This window comes from Littorina saxatilis, linkage group LG7 (genome assembly GCF_037325665.1).
Source record: "Littorina saxatilis isolate snail1 linkage group LG7, US_GU_Lsax_2.0, whole genome shotgun sequence".
Lineage (NCBI taxonomy): Eukaryota > Metazoa > Mollusca > Gastropoda > Littorinimorpha > Littorinidae > Littorina > Littorina saxatilis.
In genome coordinates this window covers 31,720,908-31,745,732 of record NC_090251.1, presented here as the reverse complement: position 1 = coordinate 31,745,732, position 24,825 = coordinate 31,720,908, and the positions used below count along the sequence as shown (strand labels likewise).

The window sequence follows — 24,825 nt, the reverse complement described above, 5'->3', positions numbered from 1 at the left end:
GAGAGAGAGAGAGAGAGAGAGAGAGAGAGAGAGAGAGAGAGAGACAGACAGACAGACAGACAGACAGACAGACAGACAGACGGACAGAGACAGACATACAGACATACAGACAGACAAAAACAGACAGACAGACAGCCAGCCAGACAGAGACAGAGGCAGACAGGTAGACATGCAGACAGATAGGCAGACAGAAACACTGAGACAGACAGACATACAGAGTGACAGACGGACGGAACGTTAAAAGAGATACACTTATTTCTTTCAGCTTTCTGTTTTGTCTTCTTTTTTTCCCCATCTGTAACGACTTGAACGGTTACCAGTGAGACAGACAAGATGATGAACTCAGGTTGTGTTGTCTATGTGAAGGACTGGATTTTAATGCCTTTGAAAATCTTTCCCCTAATTAGATCACAGTTGTGTGTTTTTTGCGTGCCTAATTTAAAACTTATTCGCTAGGGGAATCCGTGATTGCGCCTCTGGGGAGTTTTCTGCGGCTAGTTAGGTAAATTATTTTGAACAGTTTATGGCCCCGCATTCTCTCCCTTAGACCGTAGGGGCAGTGAAAACTTTAATGAAGTGGATGAGCTGTGACACGCCTTTTTTGCGGTTTAGGTTCGCGTGTTTGCGGGGTGGGGTTGGGGGTGGAATTGGCCAGTGGGAGGGGGGTGCGGCTCAGCGACGTCATACTTTCTTCTTCTTTGTTTTACTTCTTCTTCTTCGGCCGCATCCTGATCGTGTGAGCGTCAGAGTGTGTCTGTGTTGTGGTATTTTAAAGTTTGTTAGACACCCCCCCCCCCCCCCCCCGCCCTATCCATGATCTTCAAAAGACCATATCGATTGCTCTAACACTTGAAGAGTGTCAGTATCAAAAATAACAACTTGAGCATGCTGACGGAAACTGAACGGCCCACATATCAGCAATCATGATTATAGGAATACATTTTGCAAACAAGACTTATATCTCAGCGTATCATTTTATTTTATTCTATTTTATTTTATTTTATTTTATTTTATATTATTTTATTTTATATCATTTTATTTTATTTTATTTCTTTTACTGCCATCACAGTTACATAAGATGCAAAGTGACAACTGGTCGAGACCAATTATACGCTAAAAGAATTTGTTTAAATGGACACAAAAACAACAACAACAACAACAACATCTGTTTTGTAACCCGGGTTCATTAGATACTTACAAACACATTTGTTCGCCTCAGACAGAGAGAGAGAGAGAGAGAGAGAGAGAGAGAGAGAGAGAGAGAGAGAGAGAGAGAGAGAGAGAGAGAGAGAGAGAGAGAGAGAGACAATGACAATGACAATGACAAATCTTTATTTTTCGAGGGTGACAAGAATAAGCATAGATATGCTTTTTTGCATCTGGCCCTCGCCCTAAAGAGGGACTAAACTATTTTACTATAACTATGACTAGAAAAAGGTTACATAAAAACATTAATGGTAGAACATATAAGTTTATGTACATGAAGCGCATTATGTAGAAGCATTGTAGATCATAAGGTAGTGTTCAAAATTGGGTGTAAAGCAATGAAGATAAACGGAAAGTAACCCAACAATACATTAGCTCAGCAAAACAATGTATTACAGAGCCAAATCTTCGTGATTTTGTCACAATAAACCATAATTCCGATAATGAACAACTGTATACAAAGAAAACATACCAACCAATCAAGTTTATTTGTTCATAGAGTTCATTAAATGGAAAGAATATTTGGTTCTAAAAGAATCCGTGCTGGTGGATTGCCGCAGGGCGTCCGGAAGAGCGTTCCAGAGTCTGCTTCCTGAATAAACAAGACTTGATTTAAATAGGTCTATCAGAGAGAGAGAGAGAGAGAGAGAGAGAGAGAGAGAGAGAGAGAGAGAGGGGTGGGAAGGTGGTTCAAGGGACATAAGCAAGTAGATTGGTGTTTGATAAGAAAATGTGTTGCCTCCCATGAACTGAACACGCACCTTGTGAAGCCATTTTTGCTGTTGAATGAATTGTTTTATTCTTTCGAAAACGTCTTATTTTTTTACATGAACTGCTAAGATATTCTTTTAAAAATTCGTTCAGATATCTGGAATTCAAACACATCCAATGAAAACCGCCATGAAGATTTTTCAACTTTTCTCGCCGTCAATGATGTTCTCCGATCCCAATTTTGCATAAACCCACAGAACGAAATTCAAAACAGTGATTCGGTTGTCTGCGAGAATTCATGCCATCAAAAAGCAAGTAGCTCTCGGGTGTTCCTTATAAGTATTGTTGTTCGTTTGGTCAAAGGAATAGCTGATACAGATGTCAATCAATATATGTATGAATTCGCCTGAGCATAGATCAAAAGACTCGAAACAGTAAAGCTCAAACGAGTCACTCTAACTGAGTCAAACCACAGGCGGTGGTCAAACTCCAAGTCAAAGTCAAACTTACCAGTGAAGAAGGCTGACAGTGACACACTAGATATTTAATGATTCCACAACTGCACTATTGTAATCTTATTATTGTTGTGTTTGCGCAGGTTTTGAGGATAAGAGAAACGATGCTGTCAGCAAGAAGTCGACTTAAAGGTAAAGTTGACATATTAATTATTATTAATATAAAAAATATTAATATTAAATAGTAGGGCCTATGTATACTATTAGTATTACTATAGATGAGGGCCCCAAAGGGTTTAAAGTCGTGATCGTGATTGGCGTTTTTAGACCTTTCTGTGACCGTGATTGCCGAAATTTCCATTTCTGTGATCGTGATGGAACTTTGCCCGTGATCCGTGATGACAAAAAAAATCAAGTCTCGTGATCGTGATCGTCATTTGTTTTCGTGATCGTGATGGGCATTATTGCAAAGCATTTTATTTTCAACGTACATTTTTCACAGCTGTATCACTCTATGATCCTCTATTCGTCAAGGTGTTTGTGATCGTGAAAACAAAAATCAAGGTAACTGTGATCGTGAAAGCTAAAATTTCCCTTCCCGTGATCGTGATGACACCCCCCCCTTTGGGGCCCTCATAGATGGATCGAATGAATTAACTATGAGTATGAATGATTATGAAGGCTGAATCACTGCAATCAGTGAATCATTCACTGAATGTATGAATTTCTTTTTGCTAAAAGTAAAACAACACAAACCTATTTCACGGTTGTTGTTTTGAAACTATAACTGCATGGTCCCGACTCCAAGAAGCAACATGTATGACAAAATGGTTAAGACTAAGAGAGCGCAAAGAAACATTAAACTGTAAAGCCAGTAAAGGCGTTGCTCCAGGCCCCCGTTTCTTTGACGCAAGAATGGCTTGCGACTAGCCTCTTGCTGAGCAAGACAGCGAGAGTGAATATGAAACCATTTGATAGCTAGCTACGCCAGAATCAGACCTGTTTACCCTTACGATTTTGGCGTAATTCATTACGATTTTCTGCAAAAAATACGCCATTCCGCTATCCGTGTCAAGACTACGATTTTCATTAAAAAAAAAAAAATGTAAAAAAAATTTTTTTTTTTTTTTTTTAATCAATTCATATGTTTGGCATTGGTTTTTTCAATGGCAAAATGGGGTGAAAGAGCACAGGACTGACCAGAGATCATGTCTTGTCTGATGAGACGCTGGAGAGCGTTATTCTAGTGGTGAAGTCTCGCCCTCACTCATTCGGCAAGCGCAAGTACAGTAGAGAAGCGCTTGACACACTGAAAAAGGCCTACTACGAGCAAAAGAAAAAGAATCAGTGATGCATGTGCTTTTGATGTGATCTTCTTTGAAATTATGATGACTACAAAAACTGACTGATGTGTTTTGTTTGTGAATGATGGATTGCGTTTCGCAGACACAGTTGTCATATGCGTTGTAATTGGCGATGAATGCTGGATGATTACTATTTTTGTGCCAGGATTACTATTTTTGGGGCTGAGCATTACTCCAAAACACTTATGGGGGTAAACAGGTCTGCAGAATTAACCACCATTGGTTGATACCAAAAAGGTTGTCTGCGTTACTACCGTTAGTCACTGAAATGCAAATTGTATTGGCACTGGCAGTGGCAGCAGTGCCTATACTCTTGTTGACAATTGTGCCAAAGAAAGGGATTGCACTTACTTAAGGCAAAAAAAAAAAAAATTGTCTGTTTAGGGTAACCCGACCGACCCTATCGATTTGGCGCCGACCCAAAAACTTTTTTTTGATTTCAAAAAAAAAAAAAAAAAAAAAGAGGTAAAAATGCTAAAAAGAGACATTTGGCGTTTCTTTCTCTCCCTTTCTCTCTGTTTTATTTATACGTTAGTTTTGAAACATGTATTCATCAAATATAAGAAGTGAATGTTCAGCCAACATAGCATTTACACAAAAAAACAAAAAACAAAAACAAAAAAAAACAAAAATTTACCTACCTACCGACCCTACTTTTTTTGGTCATGTTACCCTAAACAGACAATTTTTTTTTTTGGCCTTATTCTTTTGTTCACTGTACACAATGATCCAGTGTTACAACTTTCAGAACTCACAGAACCAGACTCGGACAATGGAGGAATCCTGTTTGTGGACAGCCCAGGGGAGAAGGTGGCCATTGAGACAGCTAGACGAGAACGTCGTCGTCGTAAAATTGTCAAGGAGTTGTTCGAGACTGAAAAGGCATACCTTAACCATCTTGATTTGATCCAAAAGGTATGCTGAAACTGAAAGTGAATGGGTCATAGTTTCACACAAATTCATCAGGTTTAAGTGGCTGTCAATATCACTTTATCTGTACCTGTAGATTTCTAAATTAGTGAACGGCTTTGTTCCTGACGGCAGAATCTGCTTCTGTGCGATTTGCAAACCTTTGTGCACTGCTTTCATAAAACGACAGAGCAATCTGTAGAAGAAATGGGTCCAGTGAAGAAAAACAGGTAATGCTTAAATTATGTTGTCATCTTGCAATTTGTTTTAGTTCCGATTGCCGTTGAACATTTCAGTTGTACGTACATGTAGTAATTCTTGTATTGTAGTCTCATAAGAATTTAATGTTTTCAGACTGCAGTCTCGAGAAATGTAAAAAAAAAAAAACAATTCATTACTGAATATGACTAATATGAGGCATTTCGAAAAGTTGATAACAGATTTGGAATACTGTATTCTGAATTATTATTGTACTTGAAATTGTAGTCATTGTCATTTTTCAGTTTTTCTACTTCCCTCTGCGCTTCAACTGCATATTGCCGGACGATGTTCATGCCCAGTTGTTCAGCAACGTGGAGCAGATCCGAGACGTCAACCGCACACTGTTGGAGCTGATGGAGCAGAGCACTGTTGGACAGGCGTTCAAACATCTCGGCCCTTTCCTCAAACTCTACGCCATGTACGCCAACAACCACGAGCAGGCCTTGACAATTCTGCAGGTGAGCTTGTGCTTTTTGATTCTTCATGAATGAGATTCGGTTTAGGTATGATCTGTTGTTCTTTGGAGTTTGCATCAACGATTGATGATGTTTGAAGAGGTCTAAGTTCCTTTGGCCAGCTGTATGTGTGAGTATTCATGCCGATTGCCATTACAGTAGAACCCCCCTTTTAAGACCTCCACAAAATCTGAAAAAATTAGGTCTTAAAAAGGAGGGAGTCTTGAAATGTGGAGAAATTTACTGAGGTTATAAATAAAAAGTCCAAGAAAACAGGGTCTTAAAAGGGAGTCAGTCTTGAATTTGGGAGTCTTAAAAGGGAGTTTGACGGTATCATGATAATGGCAATGAAGTCATGAGCAGCCTGAAAATTCAGAGGTACTGTTTTGTTTGTGTGTTTGTTTTAAAATTAAATGTTAATTTCATCATTCAATCTCATTCTCAATGTGTCAAGTAATTTGAAAATTGTCAGTAACTTGACCTTGAACAAAGTCAAACGGTATGATACTTTCCGTCTTTATTTGTTATTGACTAATCATTAAACTGCATTTGCCTATCTCTTTCCATCAGGAGTGGACCCAGAAGAGCAGTGAGTTTGCAGAGTTCATACAGACGCAGGAGGCCCGTCCTGAATTGATGGGACTCAAAATCAACGCCCTTCTCATCACACCTGTACAGCGAGTACCCAGGTGCGTGATTTTCTGTATGTTTGGTGAAATAACTGACTCAGCTTTCCCTTGTTGAGTCATGTAATACCATCACCACCGCTTATAAAACCACACAAAGACAAGGAGAAATCAGGTCGTAAAATGGAGGTTAATGAACGACTACAGAGATATGAACTAAAAGTCTGGGAAACAAGAGTTATTCTGTTGTACATATGTAGAGGTTACATGCCGAGTCTCAGTGATTATCAAAAATAATGGTCGAAGTTAGCGGATCATGAAAAATGCGAGCTTTAGCGAGCTTTTTCATGACCGCGAACTGAGACCATTATTTTTTATAATCACTGAGACGAGGTGTGTAACCTCTTTATTCCTCCTTTCTTCAGTTATTCAAAGAAAAGAGGAGTTTTTTTGCGAAAGTTTGATCGAATCCTATTCTCTCAACCAGTCAACCTGCGCAGGCGATCGATTAATGCGCGGTTGTATAGTTCCGTGCAAATCATTCCATTCTGTTAACACTTCTTGTCAGTTTTCCTATTTTGGGCTAAAATCAAGTACACAGATATGCTGTTATTCTGCTGTGGCGGCAAAGGCAGATATTTTGTGTTCTGTATATGTTTTGGTATCGCTTAGAATAATGTTTTTTCGTCAAATGGGACTAGCAGACGAACTTTTGCACCCGTGTTCCAACGTTAAAAACTGTATGAAGTCAGTGATGTACATTTTAGTCGGTCTCCGGTCTCTGACCGATCCAATTTCCCCAGGACCTATAGCTTTAACCCCAGCAGGACACAGGTCCGATTAACCTAGAGAAGAAGTGGTCAAGGGTCCGATCGTTTTTGACAATGAAGCGGACATGCGGACTGTTCAATTTTCAAGAGGAAAGCTTGTTTCGGGTTTGCCAAGCGAAAGTAAACACTGCGTGAGGAAAGCTGGTTTCGGTTTTGCCAAGCGAAAGTATGCACTGCGTGTGACCAGTTTGTTGAGTGAACGAGGCACCATATGGGATCTGATTCTTTGATTTAATTTATCCTCAAGTTGGATCAAAAAGAAAACAAGTCGCGTAAGGCGAAAATACAATATTTAGTCAAGTAGCTGTGGAACTCACAGAATGAAAGTGAACGCAATGTAATTTTTCAGCAAGACCGTATACTCGTAGCATCGTGTCAGGCCGCAATTTTCTCCCCCCTTTCCTAACCTAGGTGGTGGGTTCAAGTGCTAGTCTTTCGGATGAGACGAAAAACCGAGGTCCCTTCGTGTACACTACATTGGGGTGTGCACGTTAAAGATCCCACGATTGACAAAAGGGTCTTTCCTGGCAAAATTGAAAAGGCATAGCTAAAAATGTCCACCAAATACCCGTGTGACTTGGAATAAAGGCCGTGAAAGGTGAATGCTCGCCCTAATAGGCTTGAGGTTTGCTGGCCGATGTGAATGCGTGATATATTGTGTAAAAAATTCCATCTCACACGGCAGAAATTAATATGTAAATCGCCGTGAGCTCTTGTGAGAAACGGCGATTAATAAATGTCCATTATTATTATTATTATTATCGTCAGTCCACCGCTCATGGCAAAGGCAGTGAAATTGACAAGAAGAGCGGGGTAGTAGTTGCGCTAAGAAGGATAGCACGCTTTTCTGTACCTCTCTTTGTTTTAACTTTCTGAGTGTGTTTTTAATCCAAACATATCATATCTATATGTTTTTTGAATCAGGAACCGACAAGGAATAAGATGAAAGTGTTTTTAAATTGATTTGGACAATTTAATTTTGATAATAATTTTTATATATTTAATTTTCAGAGCTTGTTTTTAATCCGAATATAACATATTTATATGTTTTTGGAATCAGCAAATGATGGAGAATAAGATAAACGTAAATTTAGATCGTTTTATAAATTTTTATTTTTTTTTACAATTTTCAGATTTTTAATGACCAAAGTCATTAATTAATTTTTAAGCCACCAAGCTGAAATGCAATACCGAACCCCGGGCTTCGTCGAAGATTACTTGACCAAAATTTCAACCAATTTGGTTGAAAAATGAGGGCGTGACAGTGCCGCCTCAACTTTCACGAAAAGCCGGATATGACGTCATCAAAGACATTTATCAAAAAAATGAAAAAAACGTTCGGGGATTTCATACCCAGGAACTCTCATGTCAAATTTCATAAAGATCGGTCCAGTAGTTTAGTCTGAATCGCTCTACACACACACACACACGCACACACACACACACGCACATACACCACGACCCTCGTTTCGATTCCCCCTCGATGTTAAAATATTTAGTCAAAACTTGACTAAATATAAAAAGAAAACCGAACCCATATGCTGCCTCGAGTGCATTCATTGGCTCAGCAATAAATCGTTTAAACCAATGGGAACCACCCGTGCATGTTCGCACATGCGCAAGGCATTACTTTTCGTCATAATATCCGGAAAAACACAGCAGACGTTGAGAGAGGATTCAGTGCACAGAACTAGGTGTGTACGGCTCGAAGAAACCGATCGTGTGTCAAAACCCAGGACATGATCCTAAAAGCAAAACTTGAGGGACCGGCAGAACGGTCAGATGCCTACCTGAAAAACATTGTCGACAGATGGGCAGTGAAAAAACCCCGACAACTGTTCAAATAACTTTGAAATGTGATTCAATCCTTTGAGTATCTAGTCATGACAGTCGCGGAAGGTGGAAGAATTTAAACTGAAAAATCTTTTTAAATGTGGTTTTACGAGTCGTGTTTTTGTCCTATTGAAATTGCAATCTCAGGACACTGTGTCCTATTGATTTTCAGTCTTCAGGACAATTGTCCTAAAGGCTGCTTGAAAAATGTACATCACTGGAAGTTCAGTTTTCTGGGGAAAATAGTGTATGAAACCCCTTTATGTTGTTTAAATTGATGAGATGTGTGCATTTGGTTGCGTGTGATCTGTTTATTAAATGAAATATTGTTGAAAACTGACCGTCGGATTGCAGTCTGTTGTCGAAGGAACTGAGTGAAAAGAAGGGGAACTACTCTTGTCGCTAGACAAAGTATGAGTTACTTGCCTTGGGAAATTGCTTGTGATGAACGGCTTGACGGCACGGCAGATGAGATTCAGAAAACAACCGAACTCATGGATTTTATATGGAGATTCATGTGTTCAGGCCTGTAGTTGTTAATTTAAATGCGGTATGTTTGTATTGTTTGCTCCAGAGATGTATACTTCGTACATTAGAGCGTTCGGAACTTTTCAGTCGCAAAAAGTAGTACCGAAACAGAACAACCTCTCAACCCATTGCACTATCGAGGATTCAGGCTGTTGCTGGGTCGTTATTTGTTTGGTTGCTGGGTCATTATCGAAAAATAACTACCCCTACAAGTTTACAGAGGTAAAGAAGCAGAGGGGGGAATAAATACCAATATATGGTGCTTTTTTCTGTTGTTTTTGTTTAAAATTTTTACATTTGGTCTATGTTAACGAAGTAGACGAAGTCAGATAGACTGAGAATCAAGACGAGATTTAAGTTGACTTTTGTGTGTAATTGTCATGTACATTCAAAACACTTAAAACCTTGGTTGTTGGTTTTTTTTCTCAGTAAGCTGTCACCATCTTCATTGTCATTGTCAGTTAATCACTTAATCAAGTTAATCATGAATGTTGTGTCGCTTTCGAAGGAGTACTTGTGACTGTGTACGTCAACTCATCTCAGTACAATACAAAACTTGTGAACCTGTGCAGGAGTCTGTGGGGAGACAGATTGTTGTCAATTTCAAACGCAGTTGTAATACACTATAACAGTCTCTTTTTTTCTGCAACAGGTATAAACTACTGTTGGAAAACTTGCTAGAACACACACCCCGAGATCACCATGACTACTCACAGCTTCAAGGTAAGTGTTCATTCCTCTGGATTTAACACCTACTTTTACATGGTTGTGCAGTTTTTAGTAAAAGTGTATATATATATATAGTCTGACTGCTTATTTATAGACATTTTAGTTAGGTGTGATTGTACAGGATCCAGTAGCTAGTATGTTCTGATTACCAGGCATGGGAATTGTCCGCCGAAATCTTAGACCTCAGTGGTTATCATCTGCTCAGTATAATTATTTTGTCTCCTTTGATCACAGTGCTGTTTTTCTTCTTTTGTAGAAGCTACCAAGCAAATAGGAGAGATCGCTCGGCACATCAACGAACACATACGGCAGCATGAAAACTTTACGAAAATGCTGTCCATTCAGAAATGTTTTGACAGCTCGGCACCCAAAATCCTGCAGCCTGGAAGAGTTTTCTTGAAAGAAGGACCTTTGAAAAAGGTATTGAGTAGTGCATTTTCTTTCTTTTTTATATTTAGTCAAGTTTTGATTCTTGTTTTGCTATTAGTTTTACATCTTGGGCTTGTTCAATTATCTGATGATTATACATAAAATTACATTCGTACCTGTAATATAAAGCTCCTTTGACTTTGAGCGGATACCTGTCGAGAAGAATACCTGTATGGAAGGGATACTTTTAGGCCAAAAAAAAAAATAGGTCTGTTTACGGTAACCCGACCGACCCTATTTTTTTTGCGCGACCCTAGACTTTTTTTTGGCATTTGGGGGAAAGAAAAAAAAAAATCTTATGGTTTTTTTTGTGCAAAATAACGTAAAAATATGGTTTTTTGGAGGAAAAAAAAAAAAAAAAAAAAATCCCGACCTACCGACCCTATTTTTTTGGCCTATGTTACCGTAAACAGACCTTTTTTTTTTTTTTGGCCTTAGCTGATCCCACGGGTGTCTACTAATCCAAGGTAACAATGAGTACAAAAGCCCCATCTGTTTTCATTAGCTAAGGTGAAGTCGAACGCAGAAGAAGAAGAATTAGCTAAGGTAACAAAGACAGGTTTTGGGAAATAAATTAAATACTCTTCAAGTTCAAGCAATTTTATCACTGTCACTTGTTCACTTCTGGGAAATGAAAAGTCGTTTCTCAGTAAAAACAGACAGGACTAACAATCTAGCATGGACAAGCAGATGAGTCTGTGACAGCCATAAATATTTCATTGAATTCACATCAGAGTAGTGTCTGTAGGAAGAACAGCAAATGTCTCAGAAGAGCAAAACATTTGTGTGTACAATTTGTTTGAGCACGACCCATATGAAATTTCTAGTGATGAAGTGTTTTGCAGGTCTCTCGCAAAGGGGTCAAATCCTTCGAGCGTGTGTTCTTCCTCTTCAACGACGTTCTGCTGTACGGCAAACCGCGACTGTTGGAGAGTGGAGGGCGATCGTACACCTGCTGCTGCGTCTTGCCAGTCAAGCATTGTAAGCTGGAGCGCGTGTTCGTCACCAACACCAAGCAGTCCGACAGCAACGGGGGTGGTGTGTTTAAGGTATACTATTGTGTCAGTTTGTATGATTATCATATCTTAGAAGAGCAAAACATTTTGTGTGTTCAAAGACAGGTTTTAAATTAGTCTTGACTCAACGGATGTACATTATGTGTCACCTTCATTTCCTATGTGGCTTACTTTAAAGCTAATTGTCTGGTCAAAATGTTAAATCTGCAAAGACCTGCATTGGACATAGTATGATAGTGCTACTCCCTGGGTTTTTTTTGTGGTTTTTATTTCTTTCTCTAGCTAAAAGTTAAATGACATTATATTTGCACAGGTGAAGGCTGAACGAGCAAATTATGCAGAAGAAAGAACGGTTGTTTAAACCTCATTTATAGTGGTACCTGCGATGTGAGGTCCCTCGGATGAGAGGACACCTCCCAAGAAAGGACACTGTTGTCCCTTTATCTATTATTTTGATACCTGTCTAGCACTACTACTAGTGGATGTATTAATCAATGGCATACATATGTTTGGCCTCTTAAGGACAAGAATGGGGTTATATGATACCTGTCTTGAAAGGCCATCTGCAATGTAAGGACACTTTTGGTGGGTCTTCTTCTTCTTCTTCTTCTTCTTCTTCTTCTTCTTCTTCTTCTTGCGTTCGCCGTCACACCATCAGTTTAGTCTGCGAGACGAATGACGTCGTGGCTTCCAGGTCTTGTCTGCTCCCATAGAGTTTGGTGCGGAGAGGGACTGATGCTGGCCACACTTTGTCTCTGGTTGGTTTGAGTTGGTTTGGTGGGTCTCAAGGGTGTCCTCTCAGTGCAGGTACCACTTTACATTGTTGATTTGAAAAAAAATCTTGAAAAAAAAGACATTGAGAAATATTCTTACAAATGTAAACTATTTCTTTTCATTTTCAGATCACATGCAAAGAAGAGAGCTTAGTCCTGTACTCCGATGACACAGGGGCGGCAGAAGAATGGAGTAAAGTGATTGAAAAAGCAATCAGGTAAAAACTCCCCTTTTAAGATCTTGCTTATTCAGATTTGTTATACTGTACCAAACTTTATCTCCACGTTACGTCCTCGTTCTTTTTATGACCCTATTTTCTCACGACCGTCTTAAAAAAGGGGTGCCACTTCTATAAAGAATTCTGCGCATTTACTTACAACTTCATTTTTTTATTGTTGACTTTTTTTATTCTCAAAGAATTGTGTTAGATATTTCTTGAAGGATTGGTTAACTGCTTCCATGATGTTATATATTCTTGACCTTTGCACTAGACAAGCCAACGACGACCGTCAGACGTTGCGGAAACCAAGCAGCAACAAGATCCCCCTCAGAGGTCGCTCCTTACGGAAAGCCAGACAGGAACAGAAAAAGACAGCCATTGGGGTAAATATTGCTGGTTGATTACATGTAAATGTACTTGATTCATTAGCGGATTAGTATGTTTTCTGTTTCAGTCCAAGTTCCATGGTTTGGGAACCAGGATGTAGCTTATGTGAAGGCATTTTAAATTTACTTTGCAAATTTACTTGCTGATTAGCGAAAAGTAGGTACACAGGGATGGCTAAATTTTTCTCTGGTTACTTATTTTGCATTTGAAGTGATCCCCCAATTGTCCTTCCGGTGCGCTTTGTTGATGGTGCCAGACCTGTTTACCCTTACGATTTTGGCGTAATTTATTACGATTTTCTGCAAAAAATACGCCATTCCGCTATCTGTGTCAAGACTACGATTTTCATAAATAATAAAAATGTAAAAATAAAAAATAAATTTTTATTTTTTATTATTTAATTTTTGACTCACATGCGAAGCAAAAGTGAGTCTATGTACTCACCCGAGTCGTCCGTCCGTCCGTCCGTCCGTCCGTCCGGAAAACTTTAACGTTGGATATTTCTTGGACACTATTCAGTCTATCAGTACCAAATTTGGCAAGATGGTGTATGATGACAAGGCCCCAAAAAACATACATAGCATCTTGACCTTGCTTCAAGGTCAAGGTCGCAGGGGCCATAAATGTTCTTAAAAAACAGCTATTTTTCACATTTTTCCCATTTTCTCTGAAGTTTTTGAGATTAAATACCTCACCTATATATAATATATAGGGCAAAGTAAGCCCCATCTTTTGATACTAGTTTGGTTTACCTTGCGTCAAGGTCACAGGAGCTCTTCAAAGTTGGATTGTATACATATTTTGAAGTGACCTTGACCCTGAACTATGGAAGATAACTGTTTCAAACTTAAAAATTATGTGGGGCACATGTTATGCTTTCATCATGAGACACATTTGGTCACATATGATCAAGGTCAAGGTCACTTTGACCCTTATGAAATGTGACCAAAATAAGGTAGTGAACCACTAAAAGTGACCATATCTCATGGTAGAAAGAGCCAATAAGCACCATTGTACTTCCTATGTCTTGAATTAACAGCTTTGTGTTGCATGACCTTGGATGACCTTGACCTTGGGTCAAGGTCACATGTATTTTGGTAGGAAAAATGTGTAAAGCAGTTCTTAGTGTATGATGTCATTGGTAGGTTTAGTTATTTGACCTTGACCCTGAAGGTCAAGGTCATGTCAAGGTCAAGCATGTGAGTCGTATGGGCTTTGCCCTTCTTGTTAATTTTTTAAAATTAATTTCACATGTTTGGAATTGTTTATTTCAATGGCAAAATGGGTTGAAAAAGCACAGGACTGACCAGAGATCATGTCTGTCTGATGAGACGCTGGAGAGCCTTCTAGTGGTGAAGTCTCGCCCTCACTCATTCGGCAAGCGCAAGTACAGTAGAGAAGCGCTTGACACACTGAAAAAGGCCTACTACGAGCAAAAGAAAAAGAATCAGTGATGCATGTGCTTTTGATGTGATCTTCTTTGAAATTATGATGACTACAAAAACTGACTGATGTGTTTTGTTTGTGAATGATGGATATATGTGCATGATTGCGTTTCGCAGACACAGTTGTCATGTGCGTTGTAATTGGCGACGAATGCTGGATGATTACTATTTTTGTGCCAGGATTACTATTTTGGGGGCTGAGCATTACTCCAAAACACTTATGGGGGTAAACAGGTCTGTGGTGCATGGTTAAAAAAGAAATTGTGTTGTCGTCTTCAGCTTTATCATTTTGCTCCGAAAATAAAATCTGATTTCTTTTACAGGTGACACCAGTGCGACGGAAAGCGCACAGACCTGTACCAGAACCAGCAAGCACTGATAACTGCTGCTCTCCACAGATGCGAAAGCGGGTAGAACCGTTTCGGGAACGCTTTCTATCTTTGTACGACAATCTTCCCATGGCATGTGCATCGCCGCCTAAAGTTTGCAAGGAAACCACTCAGGAGACGGAAGGCGCTGGGAACCGTTTTTCTATTATATCGGAAGGAGGTGAATCGCTCTCACTGGCTGAAGGATCATCACTGTGGGATGGAGCTAGTCAGAGAGGTTCTCTGTTTGTTGAGGATGATGAAAACTTCGACTCATTTGCCGTGCAGGAGGATGTAAGTGAAGAATGAAAGGATACAGTGGAACCCATATTTTCAGCCCTCCAAAAATGTAAGAAAATCAAGTGTTGGAATGGAGGGAGTCATAAGTTAAAAGCAAATTTGCAGACGTTATAAACAAAAAGTCTCAAACATTACGGTCTTAATTGGAGGGAAGTCTTAAGGGGAGGTGGGCCAGTGCACTACCTTTTTTTCAATTTTGAATGTTTTATTGTGTCTGAATGTTATTTTATGAAAGAAATGAACAAATGATGACAAAGAATAGTCACTTTTTGTATTTTCGGTTGCTGGTTTTTGTTTTACGCGACAAAAACAGTCAAAATACAGACAAAAGTGGAGTACAGGAGATACACGGATTTTCATCAGATGTGATTGTCACACTTCTAATTATTGTTTTATTTTATCCTTCTGGGTATGCTCTAGGGGATTACGAAGCAGATTTTGTTTATCATATTTATATTTGGAGTTAGGAACACTTCTTTGTTACAACTGTCAAACTTTAGGGTAACGCTTGCGAAATTATTTTTTGAAATAATCTGGATATGACTATAATAAAATTTCAGCAAAATCCCTTCGTAATCCCCCAGAATGTTATATTCTGCACAAACTACAAAAGAAAATATTGCTCTAGCTAAATTACAGCCAGAGAAATCGCGTAACCCAAGACGTAACCGTAGGCAAAATGGCTGAACTGAGAAAAACGACATTGAAGATTGAACACCACAGAAACACTATTGAAACAGACACACAAGGACAAAACTGTGTTATGAATGAACAGCTTAGTTTATTTGAATTGCAATCTACTTAGCCTTTAGCACGTCAGCAGAGAATTTATGCGTCCATCCCTTCTTTCCCTCTGTCAACCAGCATGGGGATACTGCCCCAGCGCTAAACGTGTATCAATGACCCGATTCTCGTTTGTATTTGCATGCGAGAATAACGGTATTTTTAACGGTAACTTACTTGAGCCAGAACGAGACTTATTTCCTTCCGTTATCTTGTCGATTTGTTGGTTTCCTCGAAGTTTTCTGCTTTTGTTTTTACATCGATACAGTACTTTGGTGCTTCGACAAGCAAGATGGAGGATGATGAGTTTGAAACTTTCGTTTGAGTTGTTTTTTGACAACAAATCGTACGTGGAATCTGAACGATTTACTGAGGAAGCTCTTCGCAATGAACTGTGTATCGCGGTGAAGAAAATGACACAGTTCGTCAAGACAGTGACGGAATTTACGAAAGTGCAGATTGATATAAACAGTTGCTGATCCAGTTTCGTTCGGGAAATGGCAGGCCCAGCAAACATTACCGATAATCTGACTGATGTTGGATACTTTCTCCTGTTTTTGTTTTTTTGCGTAGCAAATGCTCAACTTGCTTGTCGAGGAGATACTGCACAGAAACTGACTCAAATTCAGCGCAAAGCAAGCCAGTGCCGAGACGTAAAAAGTGTGCTGCATGGCGTGTTCGGAAATGGCGACCTGTGGATCTGCGTGGAGATCAAAGCTTTCCTCTGTATCGGAAACACCGACAGAATCCAAACTTTGGCCTAGTACCAGCGGAACTACTTGTTGTTGCTAACCGAACTAATAAAGACATTGTCCTTTTTCTTATTTCGAGCCATTGTTATCGTATCAAAGGTTGTTTCTCAAGGAAAAATTCGCTTTCGGTTGTCACCGATCGTTTGATGTGTAACCAGGATGTTGTAAAACCGAGTGAACTTCGGGTGTTCCCGTCATGGCCGAGAGTCTCTTCGGTAGTTTCCGTATGCAAAATTCGTAAGCTGAGCATGCGCACTCACAAAGTAAACTGGTTCCCGATTTCGGTTTATGAAACGAACCAATGGATGTCGAGTACCTTCCAAATAAGGACATTTCCGTTCGATTACGATTGCTGCCTTTGCAACGGACAAGTGGCTGAGTGAATGGAACATTCATCAAAACACTGATGTCATGTTATAGGTCAAGAGCTGCTGCGCAGTTTCGTATGTCGTGAATGCACTGTTTTGCTGAGGACAAAGCCGTAACTAGCCTTTGAAATGAGACATTTTTTGGCGGGGGAATATCGACTACAGAAGACAATCAATGCCACACATGTTCACATTTTGTCTTTATTGACAGATAAATAGGACACTTTTGACAAAAACACCGACACACATGGATGATAGGTATGTTATGGAAACATAATCTGCTAAAATACCCAAAACAGTGTTTTGAACGATTTGGTCAATTTTGCACTGGCCCACCTGCCCTTAAAACAGGGGTCTTAAAAAGGGGGTTTCACTGTAGTAGTGGTTAATTTGTTGACAAATAGCAACTGAAAAAAAAAAAAGTTTAAAAAAAAAAGAAGATATTCTGTTGTTCATTTAACTGTCTTTGCTGTGTTACTGTAAATCATAGTTAGTACAAATTACATGTACTAATGAATTCGGCAGTTAAAGGCAATATTAAGAATGATTTTGATGTTGTTAGCACCAGCAGATGTGTTGCTGATGTTAGCATTACATTAAAATGAGCAGCTGTTTAATACTTAATCATGTACCTCTATGTGTTATGGTTCATCTTGAAAATAGTATCAAGCAGACTCCAAACAATCATTTTGTGTGCTGAGTGAGTCACCATCGGCTCAGGGAGAAAAGCTTTGACCTAAGTTGACTACTTTGAGTAAGCTGACTGAGTGGAGACACAGACAGACAAAAGAAAAACAAAAACAACAGCCTGTAATGCTCTTTTCCTCAAATATAAAAAAACAACAGCCTGTAATGCTCTTTTCCTCAAATATAAAAAAACAACAGCCTGTAATGCTCTTTTCCTCAAATATAAAAAAACAACAGCCTGTAATGCTCTTTTCCTCAAATATAAAAAAAACAACAGCCTGTAATGCTCTTTTCCTCAAATATAAAAAAAAAACAGCCTGTAATGCTCTTTTCCTCAAATATAAAAAAACAAACCCAAATAAGACTATAAGTAAAAAACGTTTCGATTACCTACCATTCGTGTGTTTTTATTTTGCTCTTTTCCTCAGTTATCCAGCATGGCAGGGACGCGAGCCAAACACAATTCCACAAAATGGAGCGACTCCGGCAATTCCTCCATGGGTTCTCTGGTATCCACGGCGTCAGGAACAGAGATCTACTACCCTCGTGGCAGTACGCTCACCCTCAACACCAGCAAAACACGCACCTCTGTCAGGTCCAAGATCAAATCTTACCTGCGTAGACCTTTTACCAGGTGGGGTGATTGCTTTGAGAAGCTGGTGTCATTGGCATTGTGATAAAATACTGACTTATAAATATATTTTAACTAGCCTCTTTTTGATTATTTCATTATTGTAAGTGCTTCAAAGTATTTTGAAAATCTGTTTTGAGTCTGCAGTAAAATTAAGTATTGTACTTGTACAATGGTTTAGAAATTCTCTTATGTTTTTCTTAGGTTTTGACCACTTTCATAAATTCCAATCAATGTGTCCACGAGAAAAGGTGCTGATTTACATTTTGTGTTATTTTAATAATCGATGCTACGGAGAATGGTGTTTCAGGTTACAGCGCGCCAGGCAGAACCTGGGCGGCCATTGCTCGCCATTCACTCAGCGATGTTCAGAGGCCAACGCTTCCGTTCGCAGGAAATGAGCGGGAGGGGGAGTGTGGGAGAGACAAGCTGCACTTCCAAAGAATTGGCTTTGCTGAGCGAAGCGACTTAAGTTTTTAGAGATTATTATGTATTTTAATCGGTTAAAAAATTATTACTCAGATTAGTTAATAGTTATTCGTCATTACTGAGTCAACATGTATATTTTTACTCAGGTACTGACAAAAATTACTCCGTTTACCAGAGATGTTGATTTCTGGGTTAGTATATTATCTGTTGATAATCAGGTGGGTTTTTTCTTGACTTTTTTTTATAATTGAATGAAAGCATTTTTATTTTTATTTCAGTAAATGGAGACGTTAGTAGCAAATTAAACCGAAATATTTGCATGGTTTTTATGTCTGCATGTTTTATGTGCATACATTTGTTGTAACAAAAGCATTATCATGAACTGCAACTCAGACTCAACAGTTTCCTGTTGGTAAACCATTGTTGTCCCCCTTGTAATAATCACCTTCTCTCACAGCACTGCTTGCCTTGTGAAACAAACTTGTTTCCCTTCAATCTGAAAGGTGCACTGGCTTTTTTGTTTGTTCTGTAAAATCAGGGTACTCTTGAAATAAATTAATGTTATGTGGAGAATCCTGCATTAGCTGAAGTTCTTGTTATGCACCTCCTTCCAGAATTTGTATCCTACGCAGATTAAGGAACGCTCGCACACACACACACAGATGCTCACACACACACACACACACACACACATGCTCAAACACACACACATGCTCGCACACATACCCACACACACATGCTCGCACACATGTAGAATGACTTGTTTGTGTTTTGCCTTCTCGGTGAGCAGAATTCGTTCTTTCCAAACAAGTTTGTGCATGTTTTTTTGCCTGTTCTTTTGTGCATGTGTGTGTGGTTATTTTCCCTTACTCCTAGCTTTCTCACAGTCTGCCCTCCCAACGTGATATGGACATGTGTTTTTGATTTTTGTCTGGTAAAAGTGAGTACAGTGGAACCCGCCTTTTAAGACACCCCCCCCCCCCCCCCCCCCCCCCTCGGGGCTCTGCCCCTGTACCCCGCCAGGGCCTGATTATCTGTCTTGTCTTGCAATTATAATGCATTTGATAACCTGTCTTGTCTTGCAAATAAAGTCTATTTTTATTACCCTGCATCCTCTCTTGTCTTGCAATTTGATATACTTGATTGCCTGTTATTTGTCTTGCAATTAAAATGCGTTTGATAACCTATCACCTGTCTTATCTTGTAAATAAAATATAGTGTATCATTCGTCATCTCTTTTGTCTTTCAGGTAAAATGTAGTTAATTACCTGTTACCTTTCCTGTTTTACAACTAATTGCCCATAGAGATGATGTTTTGTGTCTGCCTTTTTGTTGTTTATTGCCCCCTTGTTTGTACTTCACAATCCCTCCTTATCAGTATTATCTTCGCATTACGGTACATACTGTGTGTTCTGTTACCTTCATTCAATTCCACTATGTACAGAATCATTTTTTTAAACATTTGATTTTTCTTGAGAGTTTTTTGGTCGTGGTAGGCTAAGCCAACGATTAGACTATTTTTGTTAGTGAGATATATATATATATACTAGATGAATACCCGCTTCGCCGGGAAGAAGTCGAGCCGAATACCCGGCAAAGCCAGGTGTACGCCGGCTTTGCCGGCGCACCGCACAAAGGAAGGGAGATAAACGCGCAAAACACTGGAGAAGAGTAAAAATAGTATAACGGGAATATGGATTGAGCGTTGTCGACAGTGACCTTCTAAAAATAGAAACGGGAATATGGATTGACGCCACACGAAGGAAGGGAGATAAACGCTGAAAACACTGGAGAAGATAAGGAAGAGTTACTGGGAATGGATCCAGAGAAAAACCAAAATCGGTTCAGCGTTGCGCGCTGAGAGCACGTGTTGAAATATCTCATCGAGCAGGTTGTGTCCGGGGTGTAGCTGAATATGGCCACCAAATTTGAAACAGATCCATCGAAAACCTTGGGCGTGCATCGCGGACGGACACACACACACACACACACAGACAGACAGACACAAGTCGTATATATATATAGATATCTAATTACAATTTATCAAGTTTAACCATTCCCTCTACTTGGAACATTTCCGCAGTAATACCAACATTCTTACACAAATCTTATTTGGATGATCTCCATTTCTCTGCCATTCCTTTTCCTCCCCTATGTGCATTGACTATCGTGTAGACAGGGGATCAATATTGTTTATTGTTTTAGATGATTGTGAGTTTAATACCATGTTGAAAATATGAAAGTCAATTCTTAATTCAATCATAAATGTTTAACGTTCATATTCACTTGTTCATGACGATGTGCATGGATGTATATGTTTATTTACACATACCACTGAGACTAAACCTGAAATCACATAAGGATGCATAAGTAGATGTAACTGGACATTGTTCAAGTGTCTATCAAAAACAAATGTTTGTGTTTGCTTGTATACAGAGGCATATATTGCACACACTGGAAACATTCCTTTATTCTCTGTGCAACTCCTGCTACCATTCCCATCATTTGTAATTGTGGTTCTAGTATGTAGTTTTATTCATGCCTTCACTGTTAGCTAAAAGAAGAGTCAGTGTGAAAAGTTTACCAAACAATTACAGGAATTAGCCATCAATTTGCAGATGTTTTTGTTGATTATTATTTTTTCTCCGCTAACAAGCAACATTACCGGGTAGTTTGGCTAATGCAAAAAGGTGATCTGTTTAGAATAGATGTCATTGTGTTTGATTCTCAGTTTGTTATAAATAGAATGGATCCACATGGGGGGGGGGGGGGGGGTGCTAAATGTTATTTTATCCACAAGCATTCAATCTTTAACCCATATGGATTTTTGTTTGTTTGATTTTATTTTTCAGGGTGTTTTTGTTTTGTTTTTTAACATGATTGGTTTGGTAATGCATAACAACAAAAATACTGGCACCAGTTGCCCAGTGTTGATTTTTAGGCAATGTCCTTGCTGACAATGTTTCTTAACAGGAATAAATGGTTCACCTTGAGAAGATAAATGATAATGCTTGAAAGTGTTGTCTTGCAGCTTTTTGTTTTAGGCTTTTGGCAGAACTTCAGTGAAAATAAACTGTCTGTGTTTACATGTAAAGCTCCTGCTCGCAAATTGCACTTTTGTATATTTGTGCACTTTATTCCACTCAGAAGCAACTTCTCCCTTTTCATCCCGTACAGTGTATAGCCGATGCCTTCACAAGTGTGTCAGTGTCTCTCTCTCTCTGTACCCCTCTTGAGCACGTGCGCCCCTCTTTTTTAAAACTGGTATACATGTACTCGTTTGTATCGTTCGGCTTAATTAATCATTGTCTTGGATTTTTCCACATAGACCTTCACTGCATGAACACGGAGTTTGCTTTCAGATGGACAATGTCACGATGCATATTATCTATAAGTTTATGAATAATAAATAAAGCCAAACCAATACGTTTTTGTTTTGTGTGTATTTTACTGGTGCGTAGCAGTCATTGATTGTCCAGATGTCTTCGATGTGTTTGAATGTTTTTGACATTTGAATGCAGTGTTGTTCCCAGACCTCATTCTTCGGTCACTGAGGCATACTTGTTTGATCTGACGCATTGTTCTGATCACTGACCGGTCGACTGTCGAATAGTTTTGACATGTAGGAGATCTTCTGACAGAACACTTTTTTTGTAGCCCGGACATTTGTTTGCGTGTTGTTTTGGGTGTTTTTTTTAAAAATTAATTAAAACAAAATTAAATTAATAAATAATTTTAAAAAAATTGACCGAGTTATTTGCACGTGGTGACATGGTAGACAAACAAACACCTGAAACCCGGACAAACAGGCAGAGCAAATCCAGTAAGCACCCTTTACAAGGCGGCTTAATAATCCAAGGCATGTTCGCATGCTGTCGGTGATAGAACGAGACCCGAAGGGAAGTAACTCATTACAGCCTCTTTCCAAAGTAAATGACTACACACTTTTGCGTCACTTAACCTTCACAGTACCAATGATATTACTCATGAACGGCCCATACTTTCTAAAGAAATATTCAACATAAAAAGTATCCTTCTACACAACCCACGCCATCCAAATAGAAATAAACAAAGTAAAATGCCTTCTTTAATTCAAAAGTGGGTCGTCCACAACCCACCACATCAGTATAGACTGTGTAGTTCAAATGACGTCACTATTTATTTGTTTATTTACGGAATAATTCTTCAAAAATCGGTCGTTATAAAGGATCTATGGTGTTTGAGATTTACATGAAGTCTCGATCAAAAATCCATGTCCCACCCCATATTACCAAGGGCGGGCTTCTTGACCCCGTTAAAGTCAACACTTGTTTTTGTCCGGAGTTCTAATCCAACGCATGCTGTCAGTGATAGAAGGGAAGTAACTCGGAGTTCTAGGTGCGGAAATTCCCGCAAACGTATAAGTCTGTCAGTGGGTTTCGTCCCCTGGCTCGGTTTGTAAAAGCGTTAAAAGCTAATATCTTCCGTTTGACTACCGTTAGGAATGTAATTTTTTGCATACATCCGTCTAACCCTATGCCTAACAATTTCCCGAAATTTGAGCTTAATTGACCCAGAGATACAAGTCTTACCTGACAAACACCGACCGACCGCCCGCCCGCCCGCCTCAAACAAACAAACAAACAAACAGACAGAGCAAATCCAGTAAGCCCCATTATACTAATGGCGGCTTAAACACACGCGAAAAGCTGAATGTGTTCTATGCTTCTTAACGGCTACGGAAACACAAACGAACCGACTAAAAAAGAGGTAAATTTGTTTTTGTAACAATGTTCAATAACAACTCACAAGTAACCGCCAGCAAAGAAGCGCCGCACAATAAGAAAACCGGCCTGCACAAACGAAGCCTTGTGTCCATAACGACAAAACCCGCGAGCAGAACATTAACCATGACCGTACATAGTTTAATTAGGGCTTCTTTTCGATCATTCCCTAATACAGGTCACAACCTCGCGTTAGATTGACCTCTTTTCTGGTTGGTCTTTTTGCGCGTCACTAATTTGCCGGAAGTGCTCGATTGACGTCGCTGGAGACACGTGCTGCTCAAATTGGCAACTCATTTCTTCAAAGCCGCACCGTTGACATCAGATCCATTCCTAACCGAGTCGCAGTGGAGACTTGAAAGCTTTCACCTGATATCAGCGGAAGGTTTTCTTTTGTCTGAGCCGCTGGGGGGATTTGTCATTGCGGGGAACAGATTGCTAGCACTGCTTAAAGGCACAGTAAGCCTCCCGTAAACCATCACAGAGCTCCCCGAGCGTCTACATACAGTACAAGCATACTTCCATTTAAACGCTCACCGAACGGGAACATCCTGGCTGCTTTCTGTCGAGCGTGAGAAATTTTCAAAGAATTTATTTTCGTGGACTTGCTCCTCTACAACAATGGCGCCTCGTTTTGGTGCTGGACGGCTGTTATGAATATCCCGGAAATCACGCCCGGACAGTAAGCCTCCCGTAAACCATCACAGATACTGTCAGGCTTTTACACACAGTACAAACACCCTTCCATTTGAACGCTCACCAAACGGGAACATCCTAGGTGCCCTACGTAAAGAGCGAGCAATTTTTGAAGAATTAATTTTGCAGATTGTCTCGAACACTTTTTGGACCCATCCTGAACTCAGGTCAAAAATGAGTTACTTCCCTTAAACTGCCGTGGATTATCAGAATGTTTTTGGACCGTGGTGCGTTTTTGCGCTAGACCTAACTTTTAAAATCTAGCTTGTTACACAAACATTCTTTAATCATAAAAGAATTCTTTTTTCATCAAGACAAGATCAGTGCAATTCAAAGTTGTGAAAGTTTGAAAAAAGAAAAGCCCGGAAGCAGGGTCACGCAATGGTCTTAGCAGACGACGGTTTATCAGTCAGTGCATATCGCCGTTCCTCTCAACAGTCAAAAGCCATCGCTAGAGTTCTTGTGAACCACAGCCGTTTGTTTCGTGCATAAAAACGTGCTATTGTAAATAAGCTCACATCGAGTCGCATTCAAATAAGGCTAACTGACGACTACATTGTGAAAAAGGGAAACTGGATTACACGGGTTCACGATGGCTCAGGGGTAAGATAAACCACGCAAAAATAAATTCTTTGAAAATTGTTCGCTCTTTACGGAGGGCACCTAGGATGTTCTCAATTGGTGAGTGTTTAAATGAAAGGGTGTTTGTACTGTGTGTAAAAGCCTGACCGTATCTGTGATGGTTTACGGGAGGCTTACTCTGCCTTTAACTGTTGCACCAGCGATATGTAACAACAGCTCAAACCACAGGAGTTTGTAGCACACAGTTCCTGGCTCGATCCTGTCGCTCCAGGAACAAAGGCTCAAACC

The 24,825-nt window shown here is 39.6% G+C and overlaps 1 protein-coding gene and 1 long non-coding RNA gene across 2 annotated transcripts in view; one reads left to right on the top strand and one right to left on the bottom strand.

Annotated features, from left to right (window-relative positions):
* LOC138971193 (uncharacterized) overlaps positions 1-24,825 on the bottom strand; it is a 666,631-nt gene that overhangs the window by 349,493 nt on the left and 292,313 nt on the right. The window contains exon 2 of the long non-coding RNA XR_011457195.1: positions 4,088-4,435. This is a non-coding gene — a long non-coding RNA (uncharacterized lncRNA). The remainder of the gene's footprint in view (positions 1-4,087; positions 4,436-24,825) is intronic.
* Positions 2,522-21,256, top strand: LOC138971187 (rho guanine nucleotide exchange factor 39-like). Its single transcript, XM_070343837.1, has 12 exons — positions 2,522-2,564; positions 4,485-4,651; positions 5,149-5,364; positions 5,932-6,050; positions 9,831-9,901; positions 10,164-10,327; positions 11,182-11,385; positions 12,255-12,343; positions 12,618-12,729; positions 14,502-14,840; positions 17,865-18,070; positions 18,378-21,256. The coding sequence occupies exons 1-12, from the start codon at positions 2,537-2,539 to the stop codon at positions 18,466-18,468; spliced, it is 1,806 nt and encodes a 601-aa protein (XP_070199938.1). The 5' UTR covers positions 2,522-2,536; the 3' UTR covers positions 18,469-21,256.

Coding starts and splice junctions, on each gene's coding strand:
- LOC138971187 (XM_070343837.1), top strand. CDS start 2,537: ATGCTGTCAGCAAGAAGTCGACTTAAAG. Junction 6,051..9,830: donor CCTGTACAGCGAGTACCCAG/GTGCGTGATTTT, acceptor TTTCTGCAACAG/GTATAAACTACTGTTGGAAA. Junction 18,071..18,377: donor CTGCGTAGACCTTTTACCAG/GTGGGGTGATTG, acceptor ATGGTGTTTCAG/GTTACAGCGCGCCAGGCAGA.